Below are 15143 nucleotides of genomic sequence, written 5' to 3' on the forward strand. Positions count from 1 at the left end.
TAAGCCTTTAGCACATACTGCCAGATGGCAATAGGGACTAACTCCTGAATGACAAACTCTGCTGAGTTGTAATTAGATTACGTAGAATAGTTTTGTAGGTGGGGTCTGAGAGCATCTTAAGTTTTCTTCCTATTTGAATTTGCAATAATTATTAATGCCTTATGTGAAATTCATACATATCATCTTTACATTATCAGCCCAATGGAATTGCTGCATTTTATTCTGGAAAGCAAAAGATCCTCCAAAACGACAGCAAGAGCGAAGCCCAAGTCTTTGCCTCCTTCCTGCCTCTAGAAGGGCAAAAGAATAACACTTTCTGTAGTAAGAGAGATGGTAGTGGTGTATGTCTGAAGTCTTCCTGTTCCTTCTAGTGCACCAGTGTCCAACCTTTATTTCTGTCCAAGATGCTCACTGAAACATAGAACAGAGAACCATGAGACATGTCGGGTGTCTCAGAGACAGCAGAGGAGAGAACAGTGGTCTGATTGCAGCAGCTCACTTGAGGACACTCCACTCCAGGAAGAAGTGATCATGCAGGTCAGCACAGGCTGAGAGTGCCTGTAAGGCCCCTGAACAGCTTCTGATGGCTCCTTTCCTCCTGCAGTAAAGTAATTTAACAAAACCAGCACAGGTACTGGCAGAGCACTGCCACTGATGACACAGCTCTAAGCTGGGTTGCCCACCTGAACTGTTTGTGATTTTCAAAGTCCCATATTTGCCAGTCATAACCTATGTTAACTCAGTTTCCCTGAGCAATAAGTGCAGGAGATAAATATGGCTCCTGTGGTGTGAGGAGGCTTAAGTCAACTTCCTTGAACAGGATAATTAAGAAGAAAAGAAAAAAAAAACAATCCATAGCCAGAACTTCCTTCAAAGATCTGTGATCTACTGGAGCTGTAAGGCTAAAAGCCTGATAATTTTAACAGGATAGAATGGAGATAAGGATTCTCCTGAAGTGTCTTTGATTCTGGAGCTGACCTTCCCTCTCTGCCAGTCTTCCATTCAACACAGACTATCTTATCTTCAAAACCATCTTCAGACATTTCTCTCTCCAGCTTTTTGGCAGTGATAATTAACCAGATTTTTAAGATTTTTCTCTGGTGGTGATATAGATCATATTATTAAGCTGAATGTCCTTATTAATAATGGTTTACAATACTTATGTGTCCAGATGGACGCATTGTAAGTACAAACAAATAATTGCAAATTATTAATATAGGCTGCATGCAGATTTTCCTCTTTGTTTTGCATTTATATCTAAATATTCCACTCCATCAAAATATTAGACTGGAAGATTAGAATAGCTTACTTAAGATAAGCATAGTGCACTGCAGCTTTCCTTTTCAGAATCCTTTGGCTTGCTTTTCGTATTGCATCCACTATTTTTAGAGAAATGGTGAAGTGTCTTGTCTTCCCCCCAGTTTAGATACTCCTGCTGTTCTCTCTTTTCCTTCAGTGTGACAAACCTTAAAGCTGTAAGGGACCTCTGATGGTGAAGAAACTCAGACACTGGGTTCTGAAATGTTCTTTTCCCGAAATCACTTTTATAACTGCTCTACTTGCTATGATGGTAACAGAAACTATTTCTAGAATTTGAATCTGGACTGTTACCAGGCTTCTGTGCTTTGGCCTGACTGGGTCATCCTTTCAGTTATCATTTTGATAGATTGGGAATTTCTTATTCATCCTGTTCACAAGTGGTAAAAAGACAAGATAAGCAGCTTCTAAACTTGCTTCATCTGTTGCTGTATTTTTACTCCATGAAGAACACAAAGACTAGGGTTGAGATAATACTGGTAGTGTGGAGGACTAACAAAGAAAAATTCATTGATACAATAAGGTTGGACAGGCCGTATGTAGGACTGGTCTATGTTTCGCTAGGAGTCCTTGGCTGTGTCAACACTGGGCTTTGCAATTTTGTCTGTCCAAGGAAATCAGTTTGCAGAAATTTAAGTTGGAATTATGGTGCAGTGGAAACCCTGCTGTAACTATTTATATGATATTTTTAAAGAAGATGTAGTCTCCTTTGCTTTCAATGCAAAGGGATTTATCTTGTGGAAGGAAACCCTCAGCACATGCTAAGAGTACCTGAACACAGAGCTAGTGTGGAAGCCCAGCTTCCCGCGGTGTAAAGAAGACTTGCATCTTCAGTGTCCTCTACAAACTCTTCCCCTAGAAGAGAAGGTCTTTAAGGAACTCCAGGTGGGTCACTTTGCAAGGTTTCTTGTAAACTCTCTCCATCTTTTATAGGGGTTATTGAGACTATTACACAGCATTGCTATAATCTTAAACAAGCTGGGTAAAATGCCTAATTCTCTACTGGCTCGAATCCTTCGTAGTCATTGACACCTCCACAAAGAGAGTGCCACTTAAGAATTCTCCACTTTCCTAGACCACTGATAGGGTTTTGCAATAATGCATACTGTCTGCACAAGAACAAATCAGTGAACAGTACAGAAAGCAGAAGAAAATCACACTTAATTTTTTTGGTACTGTGTAAAAGAGAGAGACAGTGGACCAAAATCTAGCCTTAATTTCTCCTCTAGAAAATTGGGATAACTATGCTTGTATAATTGCCATTTCCATAGAATTTAGGATTTGACTCTACTCTTCTTAAAAATTACCATCTAAAACAGGATATGAATAGTTCATATAAGCAGAATCGCTTGTAATGATGATTTAATGACTTAAATTTTGATTCCTTCATATGGTAGAGAAAAATATAGTTAATCCAGTCTGCCATAAAGTGATTTTCATATCTATTCATTTTATGTAGCTTTTGATAATTTATTTTTCTTCATTTAAAGTAACTGATATTTATTTGGATACAGAAAACTAGGACCAGAATTAAATAATTCCATTTTGGAAAGGACAGTTATGGGCTTTTTCTATGATTTCTTCTCACTAGAAACTGCATCCACTACTATGAGCAGTTGTAGTTGTCTTACTAAAGATATGACAATACAGATTAACAGGGCTGGGTCTGTCATACACCAGGAGGAAAAAATCTTGCTGTATTTTTCTTCTGATATCATTTGGAGTTTACAATATTTGAATTTTCTTTCATGAGGTTATGGAGCAGATTAGGAAAGCACCAACTCTTATGATTTCAACTGCTGATTAGAATGGGAAGGCAACGGGAGCTTTAGCTGAACTTTTCTTTCTTGGGCTGCTATTATCTTCTTAAAACCAGGATATTAATAATGTCTTCAAAAGGTCCAAACACTGATTTAGCATGTAGGTGACTCCTGCTAAGGATGCTCACAAATAGGAGAGTATACATAGAGTGAACTGGTGCTTGTGTGGTTTGAAAGGATGGTGCAGAGCAGAAGTTTTACAGCTCCACACATCCTGTGCATACACACATTACTTTTACATAAAGAGACAAAGATATCTTTATCCGCACGACAGATAGACAAACAGACTGACTGACTTCAAACTTGCACTTTCAGTAGGGATTTTTTCCCCCATCTCCGGGTACTGCTTTTCAAAATTGCCTGAGGCTACAGTACAGCACCTCAGATCCCCAAGGCCCATTGCCTGGCTCCTAATAGCCACTCTCCATCTGTGTCACATGAACAGCTGATGAGATAGCTCCAGTGTCTGTATTTTGGAGAGCATATCCACCCAGGTTAAAATGCTGGGGTTGCCAAGGAGCAGTCAGAAGCCATTAGTGTTTGTGAGAATTTGCCTTGCAGCAGTTCCTTGGCGTAGTGGAAAGTGTGTGTGTGTGTGTGTGTGTGTGTGTGCGCGCACACGTGTCTGTGAGAGAGGGGTAGGGTGGAATATATGGGGAGGAAGAAAGCAGCTGAAAGGAGTGCTTTCTAAATAACCAATATATTGCGAAAGCAAACAGTTGGTTACAGTGTTTAGAGCTTCCATAATCTCTTCGATTAGTTTACTGTGATTTGACTCTCCTTTCTCTATCATTAATAGAAAAAAAAAACCACGAGAAAGAGAGCAGCGACTTCAGGGTCTTGCTCTGGTGTTTGGGCAGATGGAAAGGAGCTGCTCTGCCTTGGGGCAGGGTGGTTGTAATGAAGTGGCCTGTCAGTCTGTAAATAGTGAGGGTCATCTCTTCCATGTGATGGAGGGTATCACATTGCAGTGAAAATGGAAATGTCAATAAAATTAATCTGCCAGCTCTTTGCTGTGGCTTTTTCTGTCTCTCCAGTCCAAAAGGGTTGGTTTTTCAGAGGGGACACGGTATGAGAAAGGTGATCTGGCATGGGAGGGAAGATGGAGCTGAAATGAAAGTTTTGAAGCAAATGGACTGTATGTAGCAGCAATGTATTTCGTTTAGTAGCACTACAGATCTAGACGAGGCTATAGGAATTAGCTCGTGAATCTATAGCATTCCTCAGGAAGCTATGGAGCGTCTAGCTCAGGCTACATTGAGCACAGAGTTTATTGTTTTAGGCTTTCTTGGACAAGGTTTTTACTTAGCATGGGATTTATGGCATTTACTGCTAATGAATGTCTATTCTTAAATTACAAAAACCACCGTCTCAGCACAATTCCCAGATGTCCTTCCAGGACCTCGGCTTCTTAAACACCAGCAGGGAGCATAAACTCTCCACTTCTCTGTTTTCCTCTTTCGTGTGGCTCCGGGCTAATGATGTGTAAGGAAAACACAGCAATCTATATAGTCTCAGTGCTGTCCCAGTATTCTTCATTTATTTTGCATTTGATTATGCCACAAGTCGGATCTTGTTTCTTTCCTTTTTTTAAAGTTATTAGTTCAAATATTAATGTAGGAATATGGCATATATTGCTGCTCTTGATTGATGCCTTCCCAAAAACAGGAAGACGTGCTCGTATGAATTTTAAGAAAGTAGGGGTCCTGCAATGCCTTGCCAGAAGAGTTTTTCAGATACATAATTTAGATGCCCTCCAGGCAGGCTTTCAAGGCATTTTTGCTGGAGGGCAAGAAAAAATAACTATGACTGTTAAAAGTAAATGATTTTTGCTAATGCACAATTAATGCCAGGGAAAAGCACAGAAGAGAAGGATGTTGATGGAAAGTTCTGATTAAGTGAGAGCTCTACCTTGATGTGCATCTTTTTTTTTTTTTTAATGATAATAATCACTGATGTAGAGATGTAGAAGTTTTCATGTCATGCAAATGCTGCATGCAGGGTCATACTAGGTGTACGTGTTTGTGAGTGCGTGTGTATGTGTGCTGGGAGGTGATGGTTACGGGGAGGGGCTCATCTGACAGTGTGTTATGTGCACTGAACGGTGACATGGTTACTGTCACCTCTGCAGAGGGCCTCGAATATATAGACTACAGAACATTTAACTTGATTACTTATACGTACATATTCAGAATGGTTGTAGGGATGCATTTACAGTAAATGGGTTTTCTTGTGGCAGGTTTTCCCACACTGAATCCCATAATTGAAAAAGAGCTACTGCACTATGTCAAGCACACAATTATAATTGAATTAATGATATATGCATGTGTGAAACACAAAATTAGTATTTGGAGAGACACGGTTTTCTAATTTTTACATATTTGTATCAGCATTCTTATATAATGAGAAGCAGTATGTGCCTGATCTGACAAATGAAAAGCCCCCAAACTGTGGTAGTGTCTTGGTAATTAATTATACTTTTGGCTTCTATATTTTGTTCATTAAACATCTTCTCCTTCCTGTTTTTCTTTTTGTTGTAGGTGATGGTTTAGATAACAGTGTAGCCTCACCTGGTACAGGAGATGATGATGACCCAGACAAGGACAAAAAGCGTCAGAAGAAAAGAGGCATTTTCCCCAAAGTAGCAACAAATATCATGAGAGCGTGGCTTTTCCAGCATCTCACAGTAAGTGGTGCCCAAAACCAAAATAAATTTCTATTCATGTGCCTGATGAGATTCATTTATCATTATTAGAAATCAATTGTCCCCATAGTTTTTTGACCATTATTAGGTCTCAGTCTTTGTTGCTTTTTTTTTCATTAGATTTTTTTTTTGGGGTCTTGGAATCATGACAAATCCCAAAGAAATCTATCTATCTATCTATCTATCTATCTATCTATCTATCTATCTATCTAATCTATCTATCTATCTATCTATCTATCTATCTATCTATCTACCTCTGTATATGTATATGTATATACACACATCCTAAAAAGTGAAAAAGAGAGTAAATGCCTTAGCGTGGAACACCACCTATATATGAAGTAACCATTTTTGGCTTTGAACTGTTCAAAATCTTCCTACGGACAGCAAAAGGGGAATTCTTGCTTTAGCACATATAAAGCTCTGCCTTCTGGATTCTTTATTGCTGGCCTCTGTTTACACAAACTTCATGTGTGTGTGGTGAAAGAGAAAGCCCTGGTCTGTGTGTGCTGACATACACTGTGGATGTTAGAGAAGTCAAAGCAGCAGCTTGCAACCTTGTCATTGTTACATTTTTGTGAGGAAATAAAGAAGGCTTACAGATTCCCTAGTTTTTCAGTTTGTAACAGAGAGAATAAGCACCTTTTTTTGCTTCTCTTCAAGTCCATTAATGTTAAAACACAGCCATATTCACATATAGGGAGAGAGAGATTAAATATCTGAAATAGCAGTGCTTTCCTTGGGCTTTTATTTGTCTGCTTGCTATTGGTTTTATGTGCTGGTGTTCTGTTGACTATTATAGCTTCACTTAGGCATCAAAACGTAGTTCCACAGAAAACCTAGTAAAGCTAGTTTACTTCATGTGGAAAATGATGGAAACTGGCAAAACTATCAGTTGATTTTCTTCTTCCTCTCACTTTGAAATTGTTTCTCACTTGATAAGGTTTAAAATGGTAGCTGTTATTAACTACCTCTTCTTCTACCAAAGTTTTATAAATTTCCATGGTTTTATAAATTTCCTGCTGTTGGTTACAGTGTAATGATTCTGGGACCAGATTTATTTATGATAGAGACTATCGAACTGCTCTGCCAGCAGCACAGCTAAAGGGGGGAGCAATAGATTCACATTTCTAAACCATCATTTTGATGTAAGGACATTAGTAGCAAACTAAGGTGCATTGATCTGGCCTGTGGGGTCAGGATTAGCTGGAATAGCCAGTGTCTCTCCTGGAGTAGTGGTTATTCCTGCCTCTCAGCTATGGCCATTTCAAAGGTCAGGTGCCCTGTACCCACTTGGCTCAGAGGAATTAGACAGAACATGAGTCTCTGGGCTGATTACTTAACCAAAGACAAAATAATGAGTCCTAAGCAAATACTGACTAATTGAAAGGGCTGTAAATCCATTACATATTGGTCAGGGATAATCAGGAGTATTTAATCACTTTTATCTATTCAGGAGCACTGAAGCTGCAACAGCAAAGCCCTGAACCTTGCCATGTGCTTATTATTCTCATCATTATCAAAATTACTTCACAGCTGTTCTTTGCTACATCACCTCAGCTGGAGATTTACTAACCTGTAAAATGTTTTTAATTTGGAAGTCGAGTGAGTGCGAGTGGAGGGTTTTTCATTTAGCTGTAGGGTATCTTTAGACGAATAGTACAGGCAGACAGCAAAAAGCAGGGCCACAAATAAACAAATTTGGTTTGTAGATATCTCCCTGTTAACTCCTGTTTCCTCTTACGAAATTTGTGAAATCTTGTTTATTCCCCCCTGCCTTTCTTTCTTATGTGCTCTTTGAAAGCATTTGACGCTTACTTTTTAAACAGTCAACTGCCTCTTGCTTCTCTTGAGAAAAGTCCTTCTGGCTTTTTGAAATCCCTTTTCCTTGTTTCTATCCTCTCTCTCCTGACCCTCTCCATCCTGCATGAATTAAGGAAATTTGCCATCACTGGTGAGGATGGCCTCACAAAAATCAGATTAAATGAACACAAAAAAGCCCCAAACCTTTTACCGTCCAGGCTTTAATGAGTTTGCAGGTGTTGAAAGATTTACTGCGCTGTAATTCTCAGACCTGCAAACTGATAATGGAGACCCCTGACCAGTGCAATGTAAATTCAGAAAGATTCTTGCCATAAACACATGCAGGGAAGGAAGAGAACTCCTTTCTTTTAAAGATCTGACACTTTTTCTCAAATTAGCTTGTCCATTCAAAATGTAACGCTGGCTGAGCCAGAACGGGGGAATCTGTGATATACAATTTTATTGTTTCAAATAAATATCTTTACAATGGCAGTCCATGATTCAATGTACATTCCTTCATTACTACTCTAACCTTATTTCAAATTGGTTTGTTCCTCCTTTGTGCTGTATGACCTGTTCATGTATTACAATAATCCCCTGATGTACCCTTTTTTCTTTCTCTCTCTCTTTTTTTTTAAAGAAACTAATTGAATTATCTCATTATTTTAATTTGTTAAGCAAATGTATTTTACGTCTCAGGATGTGTTCTTAAAGAAGGGGCTGCTTAGGCTTTGCCCCCTGAATGGGCCATTGGTACATTTTGACATTCATGCATTCATTAAGGAGAGGAACATAAAAGAGCTCTGGTTGTATTTTTTTTTCAAACACCCAACCAGCATGGAGCAACTTTTCCATAAGCCACAGGGGTCTCTCTACATATGTTCTCAACTGCAAGCCATTGTCACCTATTCTGAATACCTCAAAAGGACAAATAAAATACTAAAGGCCAACTGTAGCAATTGTTAGCTGTTAGTCTCAATATGACAAAAATCATTAACCTCTGATTTCCCTGGAAGGAGAGGCAGTGGCAGTCCATCTCTTATGGCATGGATTAAACCTAAAAGTCCTTTTGACTGTCAAATTCCGAGAGTAACTTAGATCTGACTAATTGTATTTACTTATGATTTTAAATAAAATGCCATTTTTTTCCTTTATTCAACCAGTTTGCAAACTCCTAAGGCAGCCAATTTTAAAAATTGAATGGTCTAAGTGGCTTTTTTGAAGAGACAGGCACTTGAACTCTGATATAGAATGAATGTGTCTGACAGGCTGTGTCTTTCAAAACAATTTCAAACCCCTATCACAGCTTCCATTTTGTAGTAACTTTAATTATATTTGAAATAGGATACACATGCACGTTTTTATTGTTGGAAATCAAATGCAAGGAGTAGGAGCTTCTGTCATGTTCTTGTTCACTTACTGAGCTCTGTCTTACATTTGGAATTACAACAGTACCGGAAGATAAAAGATCTGAGGATGAATTGGTTGGAAATGTGTATGCTTTTTCTGGATAATATCCAGTGTTTAAGAAAGTAGAGGAAATCCTAGTCTGGTAGTATAATCTTTTCAATAGTACATAAAGATTACGACATCAGAAAGGTAAACCTGACATTAAGACTGTTTTCAGTTGAGTTCAAAGGTGGTTAAAGAAAAGAAACAGCAAGAAATCTGACCCAAGCCAAGAGTTTATTCATAGCTTTGGAAGACTCCTTTTCCTCTATGCTAAGGAGTTCTTAGTACACTCAATTAGCCTCTCAGAGATCTCTGCTTTCCTCCCTCAAGTGCTCCCCTATTTGCCCTGCAAAGAACATATTTGATCACGAAGTGAAAACAGGAAGTGCTCAAATGTATAGACACCTCCAGCTTACACCAGTGTTGAGATTAGGATTTCTTACCAGCAACTATAGAGTTGGTGCCCCTCCTCCCATGCCCTTTTGAAGGATGGAGGGCCTTTAAAATATGCATACATAATCAGAAGAGAGGAAAGTTATAAAGGAAGTAATTATACCATTCTATGGACTTGTATCTCTGGTAGTTCATCCATTTCTGCAGCAGTGTGCCGAAGACTACATTTTTGCTACATTCAACATTTTCTCACCTTTTTTTACAGTGCTGGTAGAACAGAGTCTCGTTTATGCTTTGACACTTACCTGGAGTGATGCCCTTTGTTAAAATTCTATTTTGGTTGTTTCTTTTGTTGCAGTCTTCAAGAACATGTGTATCTTAACAAATAGTATCAGATTTAGCAATGGTAGCCTGCAAACTAAAGCCTTTTTTATGAAAATGCCAGATTTCCATCTGATAGTATTTGGGATGTCTCCCCTGAAGTCAGAGGAGTTGAGCTGGTTTTTCTGCTTTTTTTTTTTGCTGGCTGAAATTCTGTCTTCTAATGTTGAACAATGTAATTTTAGCCTGATTTCCACAGTCCTCTGGATGAAAATCTTGCTCTTTACACAGTCTATTGTAGGATATATTTTGGTTTTATCTGTTTCATTGTCAGGCTAGAGTAAGTTCTCCTGGAAGGTGGTAAAATGAACCAGCCAGAGCTTTTGTTCTTACCTGAATTAATTTTCTTAACTTGTCATATTCAGGTGTCCAGATTGCATAATATGAATAGTCTTACTGAAACAGATTTTTTTTTCTGTATTTATGTGGGTGTATCTGAGAATAAAATGTGTATCTATCATATTTTGATGAATGACCTATCAAGCCTTTTATACAGGGAAGTTATTTTATTTATTCATTAGATTTGATTCTAGAGATGAATGTCATCAACCAAAGCCAATCTGGGAGCAAGTGTTCAAGGAAGTTGAATCCAACACACCTTCATGAATATCTCCTTCCATATTGTGATTTTGGGAATAATACCTTAAAGAAAGGTTACTAACATAGCTGGCTATTGCATTCCATACTGAACAGCTTACTTTCATATCAAACAGTAGAAGAACAGCTTTCTCAGAGATGTGATTTGGGAGAAGCATTCTTCGCATTGTTGTTTTTGCTCTACTTTAAAAAAACAAAACCAACCCCAAAAATACAACAGACCTCTGTCCAGTTAAAGTGGTGAGAAGAAGGCTGGGAGACTCCAGATAATATAGGAAAGTGCAGTCATTCTAGTGAATTTCATGCATGTGTTGGAGTGCATTGTAACATGCACTGAGGGTACACAGAGGAGATGGACAATGTCCTCTGATTCTCCTGTAAAACTACCTGCAAATAGGTTCATGTGGCTGCCATTTCCGCCTCAGTGCGCCACAGAGTCAGAGAGCTGGAGGAGCCTAAGCTACAGTTTTATTCCAGGTCTGCTTTTAGGCAGAGCTGGCTGTGTGCTGTTTTCAGCAAGGTAATAAGTTGCCTGCTGGTGTAGAACAGACCTCTTTTTACAAACACCACCCGGTTGGAAGCATGTCCTACAAAATAATATTGTGCTCATTTTTCAACTGGATAAACTTTTGTGAGGAGAGGTTAAATGACTTCACCCCCCAGTGCTAAAGAAAAGTCAGTACCTGAATGCTAAATTCCCATGACCTGTGGTCTTACGGTCCTCAGGATGACAGAGTTGTGCCTCTTTGTACCCCAGAGTTGCTCTGGTGTCTCACCAGAAGGGCTGGTGGTGGCCATTAACATTTGTAGTTATTGCTGCTGGTAGCACAGCCCTGCCTAATGTCAGCAGCATCCCCCTCCTGTCCTGCCTGCCTGCCTGCACTCCCGTGTCACAAGCCTGGGCAGAATAAACCTGGAAGTCTTTCTCAAAATGACACTTCTGATCCCAGGCTGAAAGGTTTCATCCTCCAAGTGCTCCTAGTCCTCAGCCATGAAATCCATCCTGAAGGTTTAGTAAGAGACCAAACATTCACATACCTTTTAAACGCCACAATCTTAAAAGAAAAGAGCTGAAATGGGATGGGGGTGGGGCTTTGTTTGTTTTAAAAATGGAATCTGAGATTAGATCTGACATTTCTACATCCACCCCCTACAGAAGAGGGAACCCAGGGTCATGGGGTGTGTGGGCCTCAAAAGCTAGCTTTGTCTGGGAGTGGTTAATCTAATCATTGTTACATAGACATCTGTTATTTCTTCTGAAAAATTGATGCTTTTGTGACACAATGATCCATCTATTTAGTACAACAGCCTAAGTAATTAAATTAAAAAAAGAATATTTTTGCGGGAGCATGTATTATAAAACTGCCATACCTCCTTGTACCAGTGAAAAGGCTGAGGAGAGGGAGTGGAAGATGGAGAGGGGCAGAGGGAGAGGAGTGCTTTAAGTCTCGCATTGTTTTCTGCTGGCTGGAGGAAAACATCTGTGAATTGTTTGAACTGAACCTTAGCAGGGACTGTCTGAATCTGTGTCATCTCTGTTTAATTTCAGGAAATGATGTCACAGCGCATTAAATAACAATGCTGCATGATTTATTTTTACTTGTACATGCTGTCCTAAGCATTTCGGTTACACGGCAGTGTTTCCAATTAAGTGCAAGCTTTCGGTTTTAAAAAATGTACTCAGTAATGCTTTTTTGGGGGGGCATGGGGCATGGGGAGGCTGGGTTTTTTAGGGGGTCACCAAGGTTCAGGGCTGTCGGAGGGCTCTGGGCCCATTTGTCATGTGCTTATTTGTAGTTGGGACTGGATGTCAGCTCTCTCGTCACCCATGGCAACCTCCAGGACCGTGGGTTTGTTACAAAGCCTGTCTGGGGGAGAAAAAAACCTAAATATTCCGAACCGATCCGTCAAAAGACCTATTAGATAGTTATAGCCAGGCCTATGTACTGTAGCTTTTGCCTCGATCAAACTTTCTGCACTCCCCCTTCTTCTGTAGAAGAATAGAGGACATAAGTCAATTCTGTCTGCCATCTGTCGCCTCTCTCCCCGCTCCTCAAATTAAAGAGACAGTCCAAAATTTAAATAATCGGATACAATCACAGGAAGCCGGCCTGGAAATTATTACATGTGCAATTGGTTGAGGATTTTTTTTACTTCTCATTTTATTTTGAAGGGGGGATCTTTATTGTACTTCTTTGGAGATCAAAATATGTTGTGTGTTTCAGCTTCAAAAATAGCATGCTGAGAAATACTGGATTTGCAGTGTCACTGGGTTGTTTTCTAATAGGATTCCAAGTTATATATAGGATGAAATTCACACACACACATACACACCCTCCCCACCCCCCCCACCCCCAAAGAATCCCCAAATTGTGAATCCTGCAAGGGACAAGTAAATGAATCTCACCAGCCTTCGCCTCCCGCTCTCCCATCCCTTTCATCCCCTTTCTGTCCTCAAATCTGTGGCAGGCTGAGGGGCTGCAGCAAAGCCTTTTTTGGTGCTACTAGGAAAATTTAAGCTATTGAGTCTACCTAATGGTCCTCTTCTAGGCCTGCTGTAAGAGTTTTTCACAGTACCCTGTCTGATATTAGCTAGCTATGCTTTACCTTTGCCTCTTCTTGTTTTCTCTTTATACCACCCTGCCTGTTTTTGCCTCCTCCTCATCAACAGGCAACACAGTGTCAGTACTGCAGCAAGGTGAATTTTATTCATGTGACATATGAGGTCAGCCGATGCAAAACCATCAGATAATGTGGCTAGATGTTACTTTCCAATTTAATATTTTACCTGCCATTTTCAAACAGGGGATTCCTGAGAACAACAAAAAGCATGTGCATGGTTTTAGCCGAGGCTTGATTAAAAAGCCTCGACTGAGCAAGCTGAATGTGGCCTAGCAAAAGATAGGATCAGCTACTGTTTTTCTCTGGTTGTTATAGTCAGATTACAAAGCTTTATGGAGTCAGTATAGGAAGTAAGTGAAAAGAAAAGAAAAGGGAACACCAAAGTCCAATTAATGAATTCCTTAAAGTAATTGAAACAAGGAAGTGGTAGTGACAAGAATTTGTTTATATAGAATTGTGGCTTCGAGGCTCGCAAGGCAGAAGGTGGTTTAACCAAAGCATATGCAAATATAAAGTGTTTAAACACTTTTTTAACTCCAAAAACATTGCACTAATAAATGTTGTGAGCTGCAGCTTTTGAAGATCTAGATCACAGTCAACTAGAGGAGATAATTCTTTGGGATGTGTTCAGGTTCTACTACCTAAAGCTGTTGTCATCATAAAAGTCATAGTTCCTCCCTTTCTCTGTAGTGTGTGCACATGATTATATGTAGATATAAAATGTATTCTTAGGGAAAATATAATTGCTGTTGTTTGTGCAGTGATATTACCTCTCATTTTTGCCACAGAATATGTTTAAAACTTTCTTTTCAAGATCCATGAGCAGGCCAATTGGTTTCAAGGAAGTTTTTGGTAAAATTAGAGTTACGCTGAAAAAATAAACCATGTTTCTGCCAACAGTTCCACAAGTGCAAAGAAATAGATTTACCAACTCTTATTGCTGCCTAATGAAGAGAGTGGTCTGTGGCAGACAATATTACCCCTGCTGTTGTGGAGTTTGCCTTGAGTTATGATACCTAGAACACCATGCATTACATATTTTAGAGTTGATTGGCAGCAGTCATTTGTAATATCTAAAGCAACCATTGACATCTCTAAAGATTCATGATTATCTTTAAGTATAAGGGTCATACGTTTTTCATACTTTTACATTTGTTATTTTTTATTTTTAACTGCTAGCCCCAAATCTGCCAAAACTAATTCCAGTTGTTTTGTCTGATACTGGGTGATAGGCCATAAAGATTTTTTTAAATCTTGGTTTTACCTTTTTATGATGACATTTCAAAACATGTATTTGATTTGTAGCAGTTGACTACTTATGTCCATAAAATGTTTAACATCTCATGACATACTCTTACAATCTCAGGACAATAAATCTGAGCACCTCAGTAAATAGAAGCAAATACTTTAGTTTACTGTTTAAAAAAGAATCTGCATATATCAGTTTGTTTAATGCTGTAGAAATTTGATGGTCATCAGGATCAACCTCTTATTTGGTCACTTAAAAGTGGGAGCTTGATAATCTGAAGTGGATATACTGTGGAAATACTATCTGACTATATCAGATAGCAATGGGAAAGCTCCTGTTCACTTTCTTAACATACACTAAATATGTGAAAGGAGTAGATTTTTGTAAGATCATGGCCTATTCTAGATGACTTTAAGCTTGTTATGTCAATTAAAGAAACTCCAAAGATGATGTAAGCTACATTGTTAGTTGATATGCTGTATACATACATGAATCTTTATAAAAGCAGTTATTTTTCCTCCTAGGTAAGTTAAAAAATTAAGATTTCATTCTTTGTGTTCCAATATTTGCAGATAATTCACAGATTTCTGCCTAACAATGTGTATCTCTCAACCCTCCTTCCACTAATTCCAGTGGAACTCTGATCCCTTTGAAAAAGCCAGAAAAGGTGTAGTGAAATCATAATGGGAGACAGGCAGAAAAACACTTAGTAAGTGTTAAACGCTCTAGCCACTTTATCCACGAATTACACTTAACAACTCTTTCAACGATTCCCTATTTTATGACAGAAAGACGAATGTCTTGG

General features: G+C 38.9%; 1 protein-coding gene across 5 annotated transcripts in view; it reads left to right on the forward strand.

The window, feature by feature from the left end:
- MEIS2 (Meis homeobox 2) overlaps nt 1-15143 on the forward strand; it is a 173878-nt gene that overhangs the window by 47556 nt on the left and 111179 nt on the right. For all 5 annotated transcript variants that reach the window (XM_069017705.1, XM_069017701.1, XM_069017704.1 and 2 more), the window contains one exon: nt 5678-5823. In XM_069017705.1, coding sequence (XP_068873806.1) covers nt 5678-5823 — 146 coding nt within the window. The remainder of the gene's footprint in view (nt 1-5677; nt 5824-15143) is intronic.

Source organism: Aphelocoma coerulescens, chromosome 5 (assembly GCF_041296385.1).
Source record: "Aphelocoma coerulescens isolate FSJ_1873_10779 chromosome 5, UR_Acoe_1.0, whole genome shotgun sequence".
Taxonomy (NCBI): domain Eukaryota; kingdom Metazoa; phylum Chordata; class Aves; order Passeriformes; family Corvidae; genus Aphelocoma; species Aphelocoma coerulescens.